General features: G+C 42.8%; 1 protein-coding gene across 5 annotated transcripts in view; it reads right to left on the bottom strand.

Annotated features, from left to right (window-relative positions):
* Positions 1–401: 401 nt before the first annotated feature.
* hecw1a (HECT, C2 and WW domain containing E3 ubiquitin protein ligase 1a) overlaps positions 402–19,580 on the bottom strand; it is a 97,955-nt gene continuing 78,776 nt past the window's right edge. For 3 of the 5 annotated variants that reach the window (XM_079361013.1, XM_079361011.1, XM_079361012.1), the window contains 18 exons: positions 16,387–16,485; positions 12,814–12,967; positions 11,750–11,856; positions 10,964–11,070; positions 10,106–10,291; positions 8,762–8,896; positions 8,043–8,157; positions 7,825–7,921; positions 6,898–6,981; positions 6,654–6,760; positions 4,397–4,511; positions 3,885–3,998; positions 3,081–3,233; positions 2,655–2,753; positions 2,121–2,250; positions 1,800–1,946; positions 1,136–1,250; positions 402–915 (listed from right to left, as the gene is read on the bottom strand). In XM_079361013.1, coding sequence (XP_079217139.1) covers positions 650–915; positions 1,136–1,250; positions 1,800–1,946; positions 2,121–2,250; positions 2,655–2,753; positions 3,081–3,233; positions 3,885–3,998; positions 4,397–4,511; positions 6,654–6,760; positions 6,898–6,981; positions 7,825–7,921; positions 8,043–8,157; positions 8,762–8,896; positions 10,106–10,291; positions 10,964–11,070; positions 11,750–11,856; positions 12,814–12,967; positions 16,387–16,485 — 2,330 coding nt within the window. In that variant the 3' untranslated portion in view covers positions 402–649. The remainder of the gene's footprint in view (positions 916–1,135; positions 1,251–1,799; positions 1,947–2,120; positions 2,251–2,654; positions 2,754–3,080; positions 3,234–3,884; positions 3,999–4,396; positions 4,512–6,653; positions 6,761–6,897; positions 6,982–7,824; positions 7,922–8,042; positions 8,158–8,761; positions 8,897–10,105; positions 10,292–10,963; positions 11,071–11,749; positions 11,857–12,813; positions 12,968–16,386; positions 16,486–19,580) is intronic. The other 2 variants (XM_079361014.1, XM_079361015.1) reach the window with 2 other exon arrangements.

A 19,580-nucleotide genomic window follows, 5' to 3' on the forward strand; every position in this document is an offset into this window, starting at 1 on the left:
TGTAAGGGATAATGTATAGTGAGCGGTTTATAAGAGCGGAAACAAAGCCAGACAGGGTGAGCAGGGCCCCGATGCAAAGGGGCGGGCCCGGCATCGTTTGGGTAAAGTACCCAGACGGGTTGCTCTCATAAACAGCAGATGGATGCTAGGCATAATTGGCAGTCATCAACCCTGACTCTTTGCTTTTTATTTCTGAAATAGAGGAAATCAGGGAGAGAGAGAGAGTGAGGAATGTTGTCCAAGTGGGACCAGAACCTGGGCCATCCCCCCTCAGAGGACCACAGCCTCTGTTTAAGGGCTTTGAGCTAACCGCTAGGCTAGCAGTGCCCCAAAACAACCCAAACTTAAGAGAAATGGAGAACTTGTTTCCTCATTGTTTAATGGCCAAAATTTGAGTTCAAAATAGAAAGATTATTGTGAATTTAGAAATAGACAAGGTGGAAATTTTAGAAGCTGGAAGAAATAATTCACAACTATTTGTTGGTGTGTTAAAAGCAGTAAAGGATTATCCTGAGGTTGGCAAAGGTTTACAAGGTTGTGTCTAACTCTACGGGCAAACTCAGGCTCATACAGCATGGGGGAACTGGACCTTCTGTGAGTGTGCACTAAGAGCACGAGAGCAAGACTTTCTTTGATCGTGCAAATCATTCTAAGAAAACAAACCAGTGAGAGCAGGACGGGGTGAAGGAGGCTTTTCAGGAAACAGGGTCAGATACCTGGGTAGAGATGTGACTTTGCCCCACTTCTCAATGCAGAAGCGTCGGAGTCCGTTGGATCCTCGCAGTGCTGCGAAGCCTTCGTAGGGAACGCTGGAAGTCCCTGTGACAAACTGCAGCAGGCGGAGTCGCTGCTCGTTGTTGAAGCGCTCCACAGCCGCCCAGAACCAGCGCATCACTATGTGACCGTCATGGTAACCTGGTGTGAGACATCGGCATCAGCTCAGGGTTCCAGACAAAACCAGCACTGACTACTTCATTACTTACTATGTTCGATTTACATGTAGAGCTACATCTACAGCTTTAGAAGCTCACTATAAACATTTTGATTGTAATACAAACCTTCTTTTTAACATAGTAGATAAACACCAGCGTTTACTGCTGATGCTCTTTTTCAGACTCAGATGATGCTCACACACCTCCTCTGTACTCTGTGTTGCTCCTCCAGTCACCGAGGTCGATCTCTACTGTACCAGCGATGACCAGCTCCAGCTCCCGGGCGTCAAACACTGACACCAGTCGAGAGTCCACCACCTGGCAATCAACACACACACACACACGATTGATTAGCCTGATGGCGTGTATGAGGTTGTATGATGTAAAACAAGAACTTAGTCAGGCTATGAAAGATAAAGAACTCCCTACAGGCGGGCGTCATGACCTTATTGTTTTATTAAAAAGTGAGATAAATGGTTCTGCTCATCCTGCTCGAGTCATACTGTGGTGTCGTGTTCTATCTCAAAGCTGTGTCGTTTTCACCAGACACAGGGAGGAAGAGGGGCTTTAAGAACTGGGTGTTTTCATATTTTTTTTAAATTTTTTTATTTACTCTATTTATTTTATTTGTTTCCTTTGTAAATGTAAATATGTATACAGGAGTTTTTTAATTGAGTAGTGGAGAAGGGGTAGGCTTATATAAGCTTATACGTCATCCTACTCCTTTTCAGACATGTTGGGTCTCATTAATATCGTTGGTTTGACCATTCTTGTTGATTTTTTTTTCAGTTTACTTTATTGTGCTACTTGCACATGTTTGGAAGTAAATTTGAGAAATGAAAGGAGAGCTCAAACAGCTTTGTTCACCTCATAGAAGCCTCGGACCAGCGCCTCTGTCTGCTGCACCACTCCTCTCTCCACCCTCCACTTGGCCATCCGCTCAATATAATCCTTCTTGTTCTTTTCCGTAACCTGAAGGTGGGAGCCCCCCGACTTCAGCTCCCGCTCCGTTACCTAGCAACACAGGAAGTTTAGAAAACTCTATTCAACACTTTTCAAAAGACACAAAAAAAAAATAAAATAAATAAAAACAGAAGGTTTGCATGTAATTTAAATGAGAAATGTAAATGGCTCGTCCTGTGATGCATCAGGCTGAACATAGACACACACACACACACACACACACACCTGGCCAAAGACTTCCTCGTTGACGGTGAAGGTGAGGTCCAGGATGTCAGTGATGTCGTTGTCCTTCATCCACTGCAGAGACTGGTGGAACTCCTCATCCAGGTACTCCAGGTCAGACAGGTCTGTCGCCCTGGAGGACAAACAGAGTCAGGCTGCTAAATCAGAGAGCGAGGCCATTTTCACTCCAGCGTCGCAGAAAGTGAAATAAAATAAGTAGACAGCAGGATATATTAAAGTTCAGGATAACAGAGAGAATATTGACTCATCTATCTGGATTGATTTATTATGGCTTACAAGCTTTACTCACTGTTGAAAGTGATTTGTGAGTTTTTTTCTCATGTTGTGCTGTAATTTATGTTAATGGTAAACACACTGATTTTCATACACAACAACAGTCCTTGATAGATAAATAAAGTTATCTGAAGTCTGACGGGTTTTTTTGATGGAGAGAGGAAATAAAATGTTGTTGAAAGTCATTGACTGAGTGTGTGTGTGTGTGTGTGTGTGTGTGTGTGTGTGTGTGTGTGTACTGACAGCCTCAGGAGGGCCTTGTAGAAGGGTCTGGTGAAGAAAGCATCCAGCAGGTACTGATGGATCAGGGCCAGGCCCAGTATACGACCGCTGAAACGGAACCTGGACACACACACACACACACACGTTCAAAGAACATAAGTGCATAAGAATAAAGACAGTCAAACTAAAATAAGACACAAAGGCAGGTTAATGAGAGATTGGACTTGTTCTTCTTCGTGCACATTAAATATGTGATTTTCAGTGGCACTACTCCAGTTTGTTTCAATAAATCTGTTGTGCGCCACACGGCGATCAATCTTTGTTTTGATGATGAAACCTTCGGACTAGACTTTTACATCGTATCATTTGCAGAAACACTCAGATCTTAAGGATCACCTCTTGCTCACAGGGTTTCACATCCTCACAGTCGAAGAATGCAAAGCTTACCATTCCAGATGGTTCTCAACAAATGCAGACATAGGGCTGATTTGAACGGTGTACGTATCGTTGGCGGAGTATTCAAAGAGCCCGTAGTATGGATTAAACAACTCCTGAGACAAGAGGAAGAAGAACTCTCTGGACGGACCGCTGTAGTCCAATCTGAGGAAACAAGAAGGGGGCGGGGGGTCATGCTTTATCCTCACAGTAAAAGTCATGTTTTAAAACATGTCTCAACTCTTTGTAAGTAACGTTTCAGAAGGTTGAAACACCCAACATAACCTTATTTTGATTAAAAAAAAGAGGACCCACTAAGTTAAAAGTAGATTCATTGACGTGTCAGTGTGACCTGCAACTCAAAAAGTGTTTTGTTTTGTTTTTTGTAGAAATTTGTATTGGTGATTTAATGGCAAATCTTTGCACACATTCAAGACCCAAATTAACCATGATTTCAAAAGATGCTTGTTTCAATCTGATGACTGTAAATTTAGCTGTCACTCTCTGCTGGTCTTGGCGGATTTCTGCTAAATGCCACCTTATGTTGGCTGGAGCTCCGGCTGTGTGGAGTGGAACCAAAACAGTGTGCATTCAGAGGCTGAACGGTTCTGTGGAGCTGAGAGCTACTACAGAATCAGGTGTTGAGTGTGTGTGTGTGTCCATTTGTTAGAATTACCACATTACACTTTGACACAGATCAGATAACTACTAGTTAGGGAAACATTTTTAATTATATACCAATGATGCAAAAAACAACCACAAAACAACACAGGTGATGTGTGTGTGTGTGTGTGTGTGTGTGTGTGTGTGTCTTACCCCTCCTCTCCCAGGAAGGTGACGTAGAGTTTGTTTCTCTGCAGCTCTTTACGAGAGTACGCCATCACCTGGTTGAAGGTTCCCTCGAGCAAGTGTTCTCTTCTGATCAGCAGCCTGGAGGAGATTGATTTTACAACGTGCACGTCTAACTTCACTTTCGTAGCCTCGTCTATGAAGCAGGGAGACGGAGCTGCAGGAGCTTGGCTTAGTAAAGTTTAGGGTGTTGCTATATTTGGACAGGGGGGGGGGGGGCCGTGTGCGGTCAACGAGAAGGAAGTGACCATGACCAAACAAACATTACAAGATTAAAAATCAATAAACGACAAATAAGAATAATACAACTTTACAGACCTAAAACAGCCATACCACTGTACGATGGATAAAGCTTTTTATAGCTTTTACTAAACCTATGCAGAATGTGACGAGGAGGGGAGAAAGGATGCTGTTCATTAAACCATAAAGCTTTCACTTGATGATGGCAGAGTGAGCCTCAGCTCTGATATTTGTCTTACTTGATCTTTCCCGGTCCTTGGCCGTAACCCTTAGCTTCTAATTTCCTGTAGAAGTTTCTCAGTTTGGCTTCAAAGTCTCTTCGGTAAGGAGCGGGAGCCCTGGCTCTCTGCAGGCCTGAAAACATAGAAACACGAACGTGCAGAATCCGTCAGAATAAGAAGAAACATTAAAGGAAGGATGTGGAACATTTTACACATCAGAGGGATATCCTCTTTAATGTCTCAGTGAGTCCTGACTGTCGACAACGAGGGAGAAGCTCGAGTCCCGCTGGCTGTGTTGTTGTCGGAGCCATGTTTACATGGACACGTGTATGAAGCTGTTTTAGTACAGGACTAGAGGAAAGAAGAAGAACATACTCAGTCACCTATGTGTATTTAGACCTCGGTCATTCTGTGTCATATTATCTTCAACATCAGGCTAAGAGTTAACCACGGAGTGCTAACATTAGCATGCTAGCAGAACAAGGACACAGGTGAGAGAGCTGTGTCTGATGCTTAATGCTCTTAAAGGTGCTTCATCATGGGGCTTTCTAATTGATGACTCCTTCATGGACAACGCGAGTGTGTCTCTGGAGGACAGCAGAGGATTCAGAAAAGAGGAGGTGTGGCCAAACAGCAGTTATGGTATCACACTGCTGCTGCTCAAGGGCGACACCTACTGGATCAACAAGTCGCAAATTCTTCCTTTGAATAAAAAATTTCAAAACACAATACTGCAGAAGGTCTTCAACTAAAAAAGTGATTTTAAAAGTCAAGAGTGATTTTGAGAGTTTCACAGCTCCTTAACAAGCAATGAGTAGTGATGGAATCACACTTAGTTGTAAATTCAATTCATTCATTATTTTGCTGTGAGTAAATCAAATACACAGAGTGGATATGAACAGAGTGGCCTCTGGAGGATTCCTCATGGTGATGTAGAGCACTTCAGCTGAGCTCACAACATTTCACACACTTTGTTGTTGTTTTTCCAGTCCGACTTTTCTCAACAACGAGAGCACGACTAATGATCGAAGCACAAATACAAGTCAGGCTGCTCTGCTGTGACCCAGTTTCTATTCACACAACACACAAGCTCCAAAAACATGCACACCCCAAATACACACTCTGGAGGCTGGCTTGAGGATTTCTGCGCTCATTAAGATAACTCTGCACTCAAACACGGCACAGCAGGCTCCGTCAAACACTAATGATCACCACTGTGGGGTTTCTGTGTGTGTGTGTGTGTGTGTGTGTGTGTGTGTGTGTGTGTGTGTGTGTGTGTGTGTGTGTGTGTGTGTGTGTGTGTGTGTGTGTGTGACTGCATGCTAAATAAGTTTGCATCTTTATAGTAAACTGGGCTCCACAGTTTTTCCACCTCACGTTCCAGTAATCTTTTGTGATGATCAGGATTGTTTTGGTGTTGTTTTGTTTCGACGTTAGGTCACCTCGACGTCTTCGTAAAAGAGTGAGCGGGGAAATGACATGCAGGAAAGGAGCCGCTACTCAGACCTGAACCAGGGCCTCTGTACATGGACCACAACCTAACCACAAGGCCACTGGCACAACACGGAAATGTTGGCACTACTTTAATGTTGTTTTTGGGTTTTTTTGTCATAAAATGAAAAAAAGATTGAACTAAATATTTTGTATTTCCACGCATTCTTCTTTTCATTTTCATTTTAGCATTTGATATGTGCGAATTTACAATGTTCAGATATCATTACAACAAGTTTTTAAAATCACATATTATCCTCATTTTCAGCTGTTTCATGTTGTCAGTCTGTGAATGAAAAACCCTCCGCTCAGCCTCGGTACTGTCTCTTTAAGGCCCCTCTCCCCACATGCCCTCTGATTGGCCAGCTCTCTGGAAGCCCACAGGTGGTGCAGAACGCTGCAGGGCTGCCAGGGGAGGGCTGCTCTCCAGTGCTGGGAGAAGAGAGCGTCTTTGTTTCATGTCGGAGAACGTTTGTGTTATTTGCAGGACAAGCCGTTTAGCGCCCTCTGCAGACTCCTCCTGGGATTACTCCAACATACGGTGACCACCGTTCAGTGTGGACAACCCGCATGTAACACTATATGGGAGTTTTAAAATGGAGATCCACATAAAATATTAACTTCAAATAATAATGCTCCCTGTTGCAAAGCCGGTTTGTTCAGGAAAAATATCCCAAAAAATAATAGTGAAGAAACTTTGTTTTTAAGACTCATTTCTACAGACGACAAGAATATTATCAAGGCCAGAAATGTTAATAAGAATCTCCTTAGTTTGAAGACTTACCAGGAGAGTTCTGTGGCGAGGAGACGGGGGAACAGCGTGGAGAGAAGCTGAAGCCCGGGTGGATGGGATGAGGGGGAATATAAGACATGATTTCCTCTTCATATAAACTACAGAAGCAGGACACAGAGAGGTAGAGACAGGAAACAGATTGATTGTACTTCCGGAGGTTCAAGCAGCAGGAGTGTCATGACTTCAGAGACGTGAGTAAAGAGAACAGATGTTAGTGATACAGTTTGTTTCTCACCTCAACAGGATGACGAGGTCTGCGTCACACGACAGCTTCTCCACCCCCTGAGTACCTTCTGTCCGGATGTAGTGAATTTTCTCCCTGCACATTAAACAGAAACAAACAGTCCTCCTCAGTCTTTGTGCTGACACACTTTCTCTTTTTATCTTGATTACTTCTTTGGCTCAGCTGTCCAAAAAAGTGCCCTCAGTGTTCTTGAACTGTTATTAAAGTCTTTCAATCTTCTTACTCCGCGTTTAACTTTCTCGACTGGCAACGTGAATTTATTTATTGACAGTTTGGTGTAAAACCCTGAACGCTGAAACAAACCTGAAGTCCAGCTGAAAAGTGTAACTCAGCCAGGCTGAATTTGTTTACAGATAAAACATTTTGACTTTCCATTTCTGTTGCTTTGAGACAAGGTGAGATAAATAAACTACTCAGAAAGGGCAGGAACATGAAAAAAAAAAGTTTTGAAATGATTTTCCACAGAATGAGATCATATAAAGCAAAATAAACAGAGACATATTAAAAAAAAAAAAAAAACAAGCTTAAATGTTCTTATTATGTTGTCGTAACATTGACTGTTGTCAATCTTCAGACATAATACTCCAAAACCATCCACTGTAAATATTTGCTTTCTTTTCTATTATTATTATTATTATTATTATTATTATTATTATTATTATTAATGTTATTATTATTATTATTATTGTTAATGGACGAAGCCGGAGTGAGCCCCTTATTGTGACTTCTCTGTCAAACAATCTGAACTGATGAGAAATCAGAACATGAACCCTCTATACAGTGTGTGCCAATCGAAACGTGAACTAACGTTTTTGAATGGGTGTGTATGTGACTTCCTGCGCTCGATGTGCACTTCTGCATCGACTTCCTTTTAACACAGGAGGTTAGTCTGTATCTGAAGCTGGGAGAGAAGCGTACCTCAGTGCATGGTTTCTGCTGAGGCTGGGCTGTCGTTCCTGCAACATGTCAAATATGTTCGGCTGTCGAAGGAACGCCACTATCTTGTCATTGTAAGCTTGGGAGAAAAGACAGGAGACATTAATACAGGACAATCAGAAAGAATCATAAAAAGCTAAAAAAAAAAAATATATATATAACGTATATAAGGATGCAGGTGAGATATTACAAGTGCTTACATGGAGCGCTGAGTTGTTGGGGATCGGTGTGATGCTGGCTTCGTATGGCTGCAACCAGGCTGTTTCCAGGCCTGGCCATCAGAGAAGCCCCCCGACTCCTGGACACATCGGAGGCCTGGGAACAGAAACAACAGGACACTGAAGGAAGAAGAAAAGTTCACACTGTGTGCTCCCCTCTTCCCCATGTTCACACGCCTCATAGGTAACCTCAGAGATGCAGAAACGTTAAACAGGAAGTTCAGTGTTTCCATGGATACAAGTGTGCTACAACATGAGCCCCATGTTTATAAAGCCTGTGTTAGTATACTCTCATCTCATCAATCACGCACATACAGGCAAAAGTGTACAGCTCCTACCTTACACCTTCAATGTGTTCTTCCTATCCTGTCAGTCCCACTTACACTCTCTCAAGGCTCAAAAACACGAAAAATCTTCTTTTTCAGTTACATTTGATAACATCTTCAGATTATTGTGGAGAGAAGCTGATTATTTTTGGTGTTCTTAGATGAACTCTACGCTCAGCTGATGCCACGTTAACATTAGTGACAGAATGCAAACACACGTGATGCTTTTTATTTAATCCTGTGAAACTACAAAACGTGAAGGATCACGAGACATTAGCAGAAATAAGTCATGCTCGAGTTGTCCAGTAAGACATGGATGTGGGTTCAAAAGGAGCTATCCCATGACTCGGACTCATTACAGACACCAGCGTGTACCTCTCCTGCGCTGTAGCTGCGTAACCTCTGCAGGTGTTGTCTGTGGGCGAGGTGTCCGGGCAGCCGGCCGTTCTGCAGAGGGATGCGAGGGTCGATGAAGGTTGTGGCTCGACTGTTGTGGTCCACAAAGAAAGACTGGAAGACAGAAACCAGCGGGATGAACTTCACAGTACGTGAGTGTGATCCACATTTCAAATCATCTCTTTGAGGTATTTTCTCTTAAAAAAAATTAAAGTTTATTTATTCCTAATCTTCCTTTTATTAATCTCCACACGGATCATTATCACCATTGATTAAAAGTTCACTGACTTCTTTCAGGTATTACTGTCATGATTGGCACTAAAAGTAGTTGTTGGTAATGACTCAGGTGCTGCCCGTCTCTTGGTATCTGGTCGTCTGTGTATTTTAACCGATTTACTGAGACCACATGTAAACAGTACTAAGTTGTGTGTTTGGTTAGTTTGGGCTTTTTGAGTGATCAGTGTGTGAATCATAACAGCTGCAAAGATTGTGGAGGCGGCCATATTGAAATGAGGCTTTCGCGTCTTTTTAATGTCATGGATAGTTTGGACAGTGGATGAATACAACAGGGCCTCTCTTCTCTTCCCTCCATCTCATGCTTGTACAGCGCTGGCTGTGCGAGCTGTCGCCTCAGAGGAAAAGGAACTGTGGAAGCATTTAATTTCAGTTTAATGAAAGGGGTTTCCTTCGTTTAAGAATATTCAATCTGATCTGAAACACGTGTGGAGGAAGCACGTCCTTCCCACCGTCTTCCCTTGTGTCGGTGTCTCCTCCTAACTACAATAACAGCAGCCACATGTGTGTGACACTGGGCTCCTGAATCTCAAAGGTTTTAAATACAAACAGGATCACAATCAGGCGTAGTAAATCACAATGCATGTACTAAATGAACTTATTTTAATGTTAAACCTAACTGATTCAAATATTCTCCTCCTGGTATTTTGCACACTCGGGTTGAAACACTTCATTAAAGCAAACATACTACAGGGACAATGTGTGTTTTCTTGCACATTCGAAAGATGCAATCGTCGGTGCATGTGGTTAGAAGATCAGCTACGAGGGTGATATCAAGTTTAAACACGTTTTTTAAACATGCAAACTTTTAGTTGATCCGGCACATTCTGTGTGAATGCTGACTTTGCACGCGTGCGTTTTTGCTCGTTGACTTCCATGTTTTAAACACGTCGTGGAAAGACGACACCATGCTAATCAGTCCAGTGTTTGTCCTTGCATCATTGTGCTGGTTTAGCGTTTCATAGTGTGACGTAGCGCTGACCCTCGCGTCCATCGGAGGGTCGTTCTATTCGCAGTACGTGACGCTACCTTGCCCTGGGGGTCGGTCTTGATCTCCCAGCCGCGGGGCAGCTCCAGCTGAGTGTCGGAGAACTTGTTGAGGAAAACCACCAGGTCTCGGTTGTGTTGATAACGTTCAAAGTTCCTGGCATCCCGCCGCACCTTCAGGATCATGTGTTTCACACAGCTGCTGCTGGTGAACATCCGGTACGCTGCCTGCAAAGACAAACTCCTCAGGTTAACGTCGATCACCTTTGTGAAAGTGAGACAGTCAGAGGTTTGTGTAGCATGACAGACTGATACAGTGCTTTAACAATAATCTTTAAACAAAGTCCAACAATGAACACATGTTTTTGACACCTCAGAATGACCTCTTAAAGCAAAATGCACAAAGTTAGCAAATTTATTTCACTCAGCTGAGATCCTTCAGGTGTTGTTAGCATGGAGGCTAGTGCTAACAGTACTGATCAACTGTGCACACAGTTGATTTATTTATTATTTTTATTTATTTAACCAGGAAGAAAAAACTCATTGAGATTAAAAATCTCTGTTCCAGGAGTGTCCTGAAAAACAAGCACCAGACAGACAACAAGCAGCCGACAATTACATAACAGATCTGAGCAGCAAATGTTTGTCAGGGTCATCCACAAACATATCGGGGAGAACATCTCAGCCAGTTTTCTCTGCCTCCAACTCATTTCACCTCCTCTTCAAAGCGTCCAACGAGACAGTTTCACTTCATTGTATAAGTCCCTGTACTCTTAAACCATCATGTCCTGCAAGCGCCCGTTCACTAGGTCTTACCGAGGCCCAGCCTGACCATAACTATCAAGTCCTGATTCACGTCTGAACACTTGACATGGGGAAACGTCGGCGGTGCTTACTTACATAGTTACTGTGCAACACGGTGAAGAACTCTGGGTGTGTGATGAACTTGACGGCGGGTGATTGAAGGAGATGGCTGATCTTCTGATGATTGACAGGAGAGGAGGGGCCTGCAGACAGAACACAGGGGCATTTATTGTCTCCATACAACATCTCCTTCCTTGTTTTTTTTGGGGGGGGGGAGGAGGGGGCCTTTTTGCCAGGACATATTGTAAGAAAAGAACACAGGACGAAATGCTGCAAAGGGCGGAGGTCAGATTGGAACCTACAACCACAGCTACTTACAGAGGCCAGCTTTGACTGGAGGTTTTTTGAACACATTACATTTGATTATAAAAAGGTTTAAAACACAACTGCAAATGATTGACACAGATTATAAGCAGGTGGGTGGTGTCATTCATGAGAATGAAGTAAACAGAATGATCTCTTCTGTCCTGAAAAGGAAGCAGCTTGAGTTATCATGATCATGTGTGTTCAACTCTTGTAACTATGGAGAGTGAAGATGTTGTCCATATTCATTACATTAATGTGTCGGTCTGGTTTCCTGTTTGACACAGCAGCCTCTTTTGTGTTATAAAACTTAGAGTAACGACTTCCTGTATATAAGGGCCATTTCAGCTCACTGTGTGCAGCGCTGATGACGCCTGCGTACGTATGTTGTTGATCTGTATTCTGCTGGACGTTGAGTCTCCTGTGTTCTTGTAAATGTTCTTGCAGCCGTGCACTCGACGATGTGTCGCTGATTAAGAGTGAGCTCCTTTTTCTGCTGATCCAGGCTCAGTTCTGTACCTGTCTGAGGAGAATCTGTTTCCGTCTCTGTGCTGCTGCTCCGCTCTAACCTCGGAGCCCCGCCGCCGTCTTCGTCTGTGGCCATTGTCCTCTGGATGTTCTGGTACCTGAAAAAAAAAAAAAAGTCGTCTTAGGAGTCTAAAGGGAGCGTGAGGATCGAGACGAGAAACAATTATCAGGATCTCTGAGAAGTAAAAGAAAAAAAAAGAAAAGTCCATCTTTGCATGTTGTGCCTGATGAATACATGTGGAGGTTTGAGTTTACTTTTCAGACACCAGATGTCAGAGTAGGCTCACTGCAGACTCCAGCTCACCACTCGGAGCACTAACACTTTCTCCTCCCTCTCTGAACATCGATCCCGTGGACTGACTGTTCTCTGGTTACACTGAAGACACTTCTATCTTTCTTATCCCGAAAGAAAAAAATGACTTCTTTGTTTAAAACCCAGTTTTAATGTACACTTAAACACTTGACTGTTTTTTGATAAGATATGTAACAACTCTCTGAGTTTTACATTTTCATTTTGTTGCCAACAAGTCAAACGTTAAACGTTTCTCTGAGGAAGATGTAACTATAACGAACAGAAGAGAAAAGTTTGAAATGACGCGTCGACACATCTCATGGAGTCAGTGCAGACTGGAGGAAGTAAAACTCAAATAATGATAAAAGATAAAATCCTGCACACTGCTCTTCATCTGGACCCTGATTTATAACTCTTCTACTGAACATCTTGAAGGTGAAAAATGTTTGAGAGCACATTTCACAAAGGTCCTGAAGGTTGCAGCTTTTCTGATAAACGACGGCGTTAAAAAAAAAGTCGTGTGCAGGAATTTCTCTTTTCAGGGCTGTATTCATTCAATTAACCTTTATTTACAATGACATGGAGTCATTACAGAATCCATAAAAAGATGGGAGTCAAATCATGAAGCTAAAAACAGAGTGTGAGTTATAAACATGACAAACGAGTGACTCAAGATAAATGTGTCTGAATTGTTTTCCTTGTGTAGTTTTGACTGAAGCTGTTTGACAACACGAGCGTCTCTGTTAGCGTGTTTCACTCTGACCTCCTGTTGAGCTGCTCCATCTGCTGCATGGATCCAGAGCGGGGGATGCCGTGGTTACACTTTCCGCCCTGGCTCGGTCTCTGCCAGGTTGTGGTCCGGTTGACGTGGTCCACATAAAAAACTCGGCCATGGCTGTCGATGCGAGCTTCCCAGTCTGTGTCAACAGAGAGTTGGCGAGAATTAGAGAAAGTGTGTTTCAAATAAGTGCGACCCAGACTCGCCGGAGAATAGTAAAAGTGCATACATAATTCCAAAGTTTCTCTACGGTGACCAAATTTACCAAACACTTGTGCTTTGAACATCAACCGCTCACAGAGATTGAGTTTCTACTTTCAAGAGAAGTCGGCCGTTCTCCCTCCGCTTTGATGGAGAACATCATAAAACCCAAACTCTGAGGAGAACTAATCCCTTCATGCATGCTCTGACGCCTGCCCAAGAGATCACACCGACTTTCAGATCTTTTCTGACAAGCTGATTGGTGGCTGGATTGGAGAATATAAGCTCATCTCTCTACTCTGAAATATATATAAATATATAAGAATCAGGAATAAACTGTGGAAATACAGCGACTAACAGCCAGTGAGGGAACGCTTCAAACACCGCTGAACTCGGCAATTCAGGGAAGAGGTTTAATGAAAGATCGACTCGAGCACAGCGGAGCTTTCCAGAGTCTTTGTGAGATCTCAGGAGAAGGTTTCATGAAACATTTCCTCCTCATTACATCTTCATTATCAAGCTCAAAACAAACAAAGACTTTTATTACTCTCATCATGAGAAAGAACATGAAACATGACAAGCGACCTGATGGGAGTCAAGTACTCGCTTTAGTGTGCAGTAAATTCATCATTCTCTGGGGACTCATTGCAAGGAGCTTTTTGATTTCCATGATCATGTGACAACATTGTACTCAGACATTCAGTGTATCCTCTGGAAACGTCACAATGAGTGTGACGACTGTACTCACTGCTTATTTAAATGTCCTGTTAGGGTCATTCTGTCTAAATTTACATGCAATTTGAGGCTACGAACAAACTAAACAGTGCAACCGTTAGCATGCTAACACAACAATACAGCTACAGGAGACGAGGACGCTTGTGCTCGGCTCTTAATTAAAGACCTTTCCAATGTGATAACTCCTTCGTGCAAATGAGAGTGGAGAGGCGTTGGAGGCGTGTCGGTGCAGGAGAGCGGAGGATTCACCAATCAGCTGTTTGTTTTTGATTTCATGCTGTTGACGAAGAGTCGACTGGATCAAAAAGTCGCACGTGAAGTTCTTCCTTTAAACAGATAAACTCCATGTTTGACTGTTGTTCTGTTTCATAAGTCATGACATGGAAATAATTATAAAAAAGAAAAAATAGAATCAAATAGATTGTAAAACTGTTAAATGCTGAATCTTTTTTCACAGCTGATTTCTTCAAATTAGTTTGAATTTAAGATGCTGAACCCCAATTTTACCCGCATAAATGAATTTGGACTTTGCATTTCATACAGCTGTTATAATGTATTACACCTCATATGAAGTGGTTTAAACAGTGAAAACAAAACTTTGTGCCATCCTGTAGATCTGCTCTCTGTCGTCAGGAGAGGAGAACGACAGGATCTACAGGAACTACAGGGAGGGGAGGTGGATGATTCAATTTGATATTAACGAATGATGTAAAGTTTAACCAATCAACAGAACCTCTCCAAGGAAGATACTTAATAACGCACTAAATGAAAGACACGTTTGTAATTTAACACCAAATAGAAGTATTGATGCTGGCAGCTGTCCTAGTTACAGCGCTGTAAGGATGAAGTGTGAGTGCTAATACAACAGCAGCTGACTGATAGTCTGAGTACTCACACCGGTGCAGGGATCCTTCTGTAACCTGAAACTCTTCTTTCATAATTGGCTTCTCAAAGTGAAAACATACACCAATGATAACGCTTCCCTTCATGCTGCATGTGATGACTGTAATGTTTGTTCATTTGTGTTGCTTGCTTGCCTTCATTCCTTTGATGAAACACGTCTGCAGAGGGCAGAAACAGAAGCAGGTTGGGGTGTGTTCAGGTGAGGAGAATAAGGATTTCATTTGGCTCATAATTGGCCACAGTGCGAATGTGTTGGACAGCCAGTGTCACAGCTTTTCTCAGCTCTGACTAACTGCTAAAGGAGGAGGCAGCAGATGAAGGCTGCCCCCTCAGGAAGGAAAACCCTCTGTTGGTAGTCACGACTCCTCTGCACACACACACACACACACACACACACACATTTTCCCACTTTGGTTTTGCAGCCATGCTTCTCATGTTCTCCTCTCTAAAGCAGGGACAGCCAGAACATGCACAGGGAGAACATGCACAGTCCATACAGAAAGTCCCACAGGGATTGGAACCAGGGACCTTCTTTCTGCGAGCCGACAGTGCTAACCACTCACCCTGTGACATACAGCCCCCTGTTTGTTTAATGTTTGGAATAAACGCAGGGTATAGAAAGCAGCTGGGGGCAGCTGTCTGTAGGGGGCTTGGTGTGAAAATTGGAGGGTTGCCAGTTCAAGTCCTGGTCTGGTGATTTGTCTGCGAGCTGAAAAGCTGCCAGTTCACTTCCATCTCTTGGGTGAGCCAGAGAATCCCCCCCCCCCCCGCCCGACATCTCTCTATAAGTGCATGTCCTCAGGATTGCGTGTGTGTACCATGTTCAACAACAGAATGTAACATTCAATTTCCCCTCGAGGGATTAATTAAAGATCTCTTCTTCTTCTTACCCATTATAAATATTTAAAATTTGAGTTCAAAGAATGGAAACGTTAATTTAATTAATTGATGCATTGATCAAAAACACTGCTAATGAATTGAAATGATTGGTAGACGGATTATTTGTATTATTTTCTAAACTGGGATTAAGATGTTGATGTTGGAGGTAATTCACAGTAAAGCAGCATGGCTGGCTCTGTCTCATTTAGAAAATAAAAAACACGAACCTCTCAAGAGTCCAATTATTCTCTTTGTGTTTGGTGTTGAATTTGAACACAAATATAAAATCTCAGACTGATCGCTTGTTGTTCAGCAATGACTAAAGGTCAGGCTCTGTTTGAAGGTAACAAGAAGCTGCACAAACTCTGCCCAACTGAATTACAAGTCCAGCATGAAGACCTCCTTCAAACGCCAATATTTTCTCTATTTCTTTGTGTCTTCATTTAACAAACATATTGGCATCTTTAAAGGATCATAACTGTTTATATAAAAAAATGTGCAATCCCATTAGAGTAAAACGCATGTTTTAAAACATTAAATTCAGTTGGGTGGTGAAGTGGAGTTTGGGTCTTCTGGCAGAAGACTTTCCTACTATGAACTTCCAACATCCAATACTGAGTGCAGAGCCCGTGGTAAAGCAAACAGAAAAGTGCAGTACATCAGCCTGAAGAGGTGGACACAGGGAGGGAGGATGAGATGATGATGGCAGACACAGAGGAGAGGGGAAAGGTTAAGAAAGCAGATATATTCATTGCCACATGCAACTGAGTGGAACACACAGAAAACCAAAGGGGGTAGGGATGTAACTCCAGAGTAAGACTGGGATGTGTTAGATCTTACTTGGAGGTAAGGCTGGGTCAGTGGCTGCAGGAAAATGGTTTAGGTCATGGCTGGGTCGCAGGACTGGAAGATGGCCGACAGGAGGGGAGAGGTCTGAGCCTACAGGACATTAGAGAGACAGTTGGGTGTGAATGATCGTAAGGCTCGGGATATACTATTACCATCTTTGGGATGTGAAAAACTCCACCATTGTTACATCACCAATTCCACTAGAATATCCTTGGAACGTCATGTCCATACTTGGATGTATTGCAGAGCATGAGTTTTGTCCTGTAGGCAACGTTGGTAGTGGGTGAATGATGTGGAATCCCCTTTTGGTATCGCAGGAAGCTGCTCTTATTTCAACGTTACACATCCTCCATATTGGCGAAAAACATCAGCTATATTTCCATCGCTACGCTGATGACACACAGCTGTATATTTCTTTGGACCATTCAACAGCTTGTTTGGCTGCCATGAGCTGCCCAATGAGCTTCCACCAAACCAAACTTTGGACTGAAAGGTTTGATTAGGAGCCACAAACCTGTGATTCATATTAAACTCAGACTTATTAGAGAAGATGACTAAAGAAGGTCTTTTTTAAGATGTGGATTTTGGTAAAAGATTTGCTATTAACAACATTTGCACGTTCCTTTATTTCTAAAAATGAAGACCACTAAAGCACATCAACTAAATGCAAGTGAGGCTGAACTCTCACAGAGAGAGAGTTTCATCTAATCTAAACTGGCAGCCAGCATCTCTTAGGATTGACTCGAACTTTGGTTAATTGTCCACAAGGATCTGAAGTGTATGTGCTGGTCTGCATAACGTTGTCTTTTGATCGTGTTTCACAGCCTCTAAAGATTTCTGATTAGAAAGTAAAACAACAACTGAGAATATTTGGAGCTGACCCGAAGATAAGGACTTACCATAATCACTGGACTCCTGATTCATGTTGTTGAAATGTGTCTTTAAAGCGTCTCCATCTTCTATTAAGACACTAACTGTGAGTGAAATGTGTCCGAAGGTGAAAAAGAAATGCACAAAGATGTTTTGAGGACTAAATGAGATAGTGGAGAGGTCTGCTGGAGTCACTCTGGGAAATGTGGAGCAACGCTAAGCTACATTTCAAATGGGTAAAAAATCGTATTACCGAGGCAGCTTAACAGTGAAACCAGTGTCGATCAATCATGGCAAAAGATAACTGCTGGTGAAAATGTGTGTGAATAATCACAATGGGGAGGAAAGCTGTATAATACAGAGACTTGTCTACAAACAGCTTCTTTACACCTTTCAACCTTGAATCAAGATGTAGTTTGAACAGTTTACAGTAGTTTCATCTCCAGCACCTTCCAAGCCAAGCCCTGCCCCTTCTCCTCTCTGCCTGCCAGCCACGCCCACCTGGTCAGCCAACTCAACTCACCTGTGCACACAGCTGCCTCCCATCTGCAGACACTTCCAGATCATTCTTCTCCTCAATGCAAGACTTCCCAGCACTCTCCTTTGGACTGATCTGTCCTATCTGGTGCCGACTCTGTTTGACCCTGACTAGCCAGCCTCGTCGTATCCTCAAAGACGAGCTCTGTCTCTGCCCTCCTGATTCCTGTTTGCCGTTCCTCTGGCTTCTCCCTGAATCAGCTCCTACAGAATGAGTGTGTCCAGTTTTCCTCTCTGGTTTCTACCTGCTGGCTCCCCGGCAAACCTTCCTCTTCTTCCAGAGTGAGCTGAAGGACTCAAAAGCTCTTTCAGATTTATTACTCTGATACCTGCACGTTGAACCTGTAGTTGCCAAATTGATCAGTAAAGGTTTTAATCAATGATCGCTGCACGTGGGTCCAAAAAGACGCCATGTGACAAATGGCCTAAAACGATTATCTGTCAAATATGTAAATCAGGCTTGTATATTGGAAGACTCCAGCGGAGAGGTCGCACAGACAAATCTCTGATTAAAATAACTCCACTCTTTCTCGGACTTGATAAGCCTCTGTGTCACGCTACCGTAGAAATGTTTCTGTTAGCACATCACCAACCTCTGAACCCTCCAGCAATCATCATCTATCTCCGCATGATAGCCGACATATGAGCATCTGGGAACGGATGATCATTTCTCTGAAGCCAGGGGTCAGTGCGGAGCGACCTCCAGGCCGGACTTCCTTCTCCATGCAGCATTGACTCCTGTAACGTTAACGCCAACAAATACATTCTTTTCTTTGTCCATAACATCCCAGAGGAGCCCGTTAAACAATGACCAGTATTCAAATTGAATGAAGTGTAATATGTTTGGACAGATTACAGACACAGTCAGTTCACACGGTGTGCTGATCACAGACGACCTCTGCTGGACCACAAATGACTTGAATCCCTCTCACTTCAGAGCTGCGGTCCAGCAAGAACCCACAGAGGCTCAAAACTGCAGCAAATGATTCCAAAAATAACACTTACACAATGACTCTCAGCAAAGATCTTAATATAGTCACTACTCTGCACGTCCCACAGCACTACTCATCCACTTCCTTGTTTCTGCTGCATTTCGGTCTTCCACCGTGTTAACGTCATGCTAGTGGAAAAGGAAAACTCCTTTATGGTCTTCTTTTTGCACTTTAAAAATAATTAGCTTCGATGATTTAAAAGGGACTGAGTTCAACTTTAAACATCTCAAAGGAGATGTTTAAAGATGAAGCATCTTACCTGTGTGACTGTACAGATGAGATCCAGCATGTCAGAGTTGATTAAAAAAAAAAAAATAAAATAACTTCTGGACTTGATCTAATTTTTTTAAGTACATTCATGTCCAAACGTAGCTTTGAAATGTGAGTACCTTTAGGTGGAGTATGTTCTGGTGCATTTTGAAATAGAAAAACAAAGCTGGCAGGGAGTCTGGCAGTGTGCTGATTGCATTTCAGAGGAGGGCATTTCATTTTGTTTTTGGAATACTGTGTGTGTGTGTGTGTGTGTGTGTGTGTGTGTGTGTGCGTGCATGGAGGGTGACCTACTTTTCTAACAGTCCAATAGTCGTCATGTAAAATGTACAAATAACAGAACTGAACATCAAAACAAATCCAGAGAAACAAGGTCAGTCTAATTTGACTTGAGGCGATACGAGGCAGCTCAAGCACAGGTTCATTTCACAGTCTTTTTCTTCTACGCTTTCTTTTTCTGCGTGACAAGCACCTTTTAAATAAGTTATATGATTTCATATTATTTTAAAACAAAGA

This window comes from Symphodus melops (assembly GCF_947650265.1).
Source record: "Symphodus melops genome assembly, chromosome: 14".
Taxonomy (NCBI): domain Eukaryota; kingdom Metazoa; phylum Chordata; class Actinopteri; order Labriformes; family Labridae; genus Symphodus; species Symphodus melops.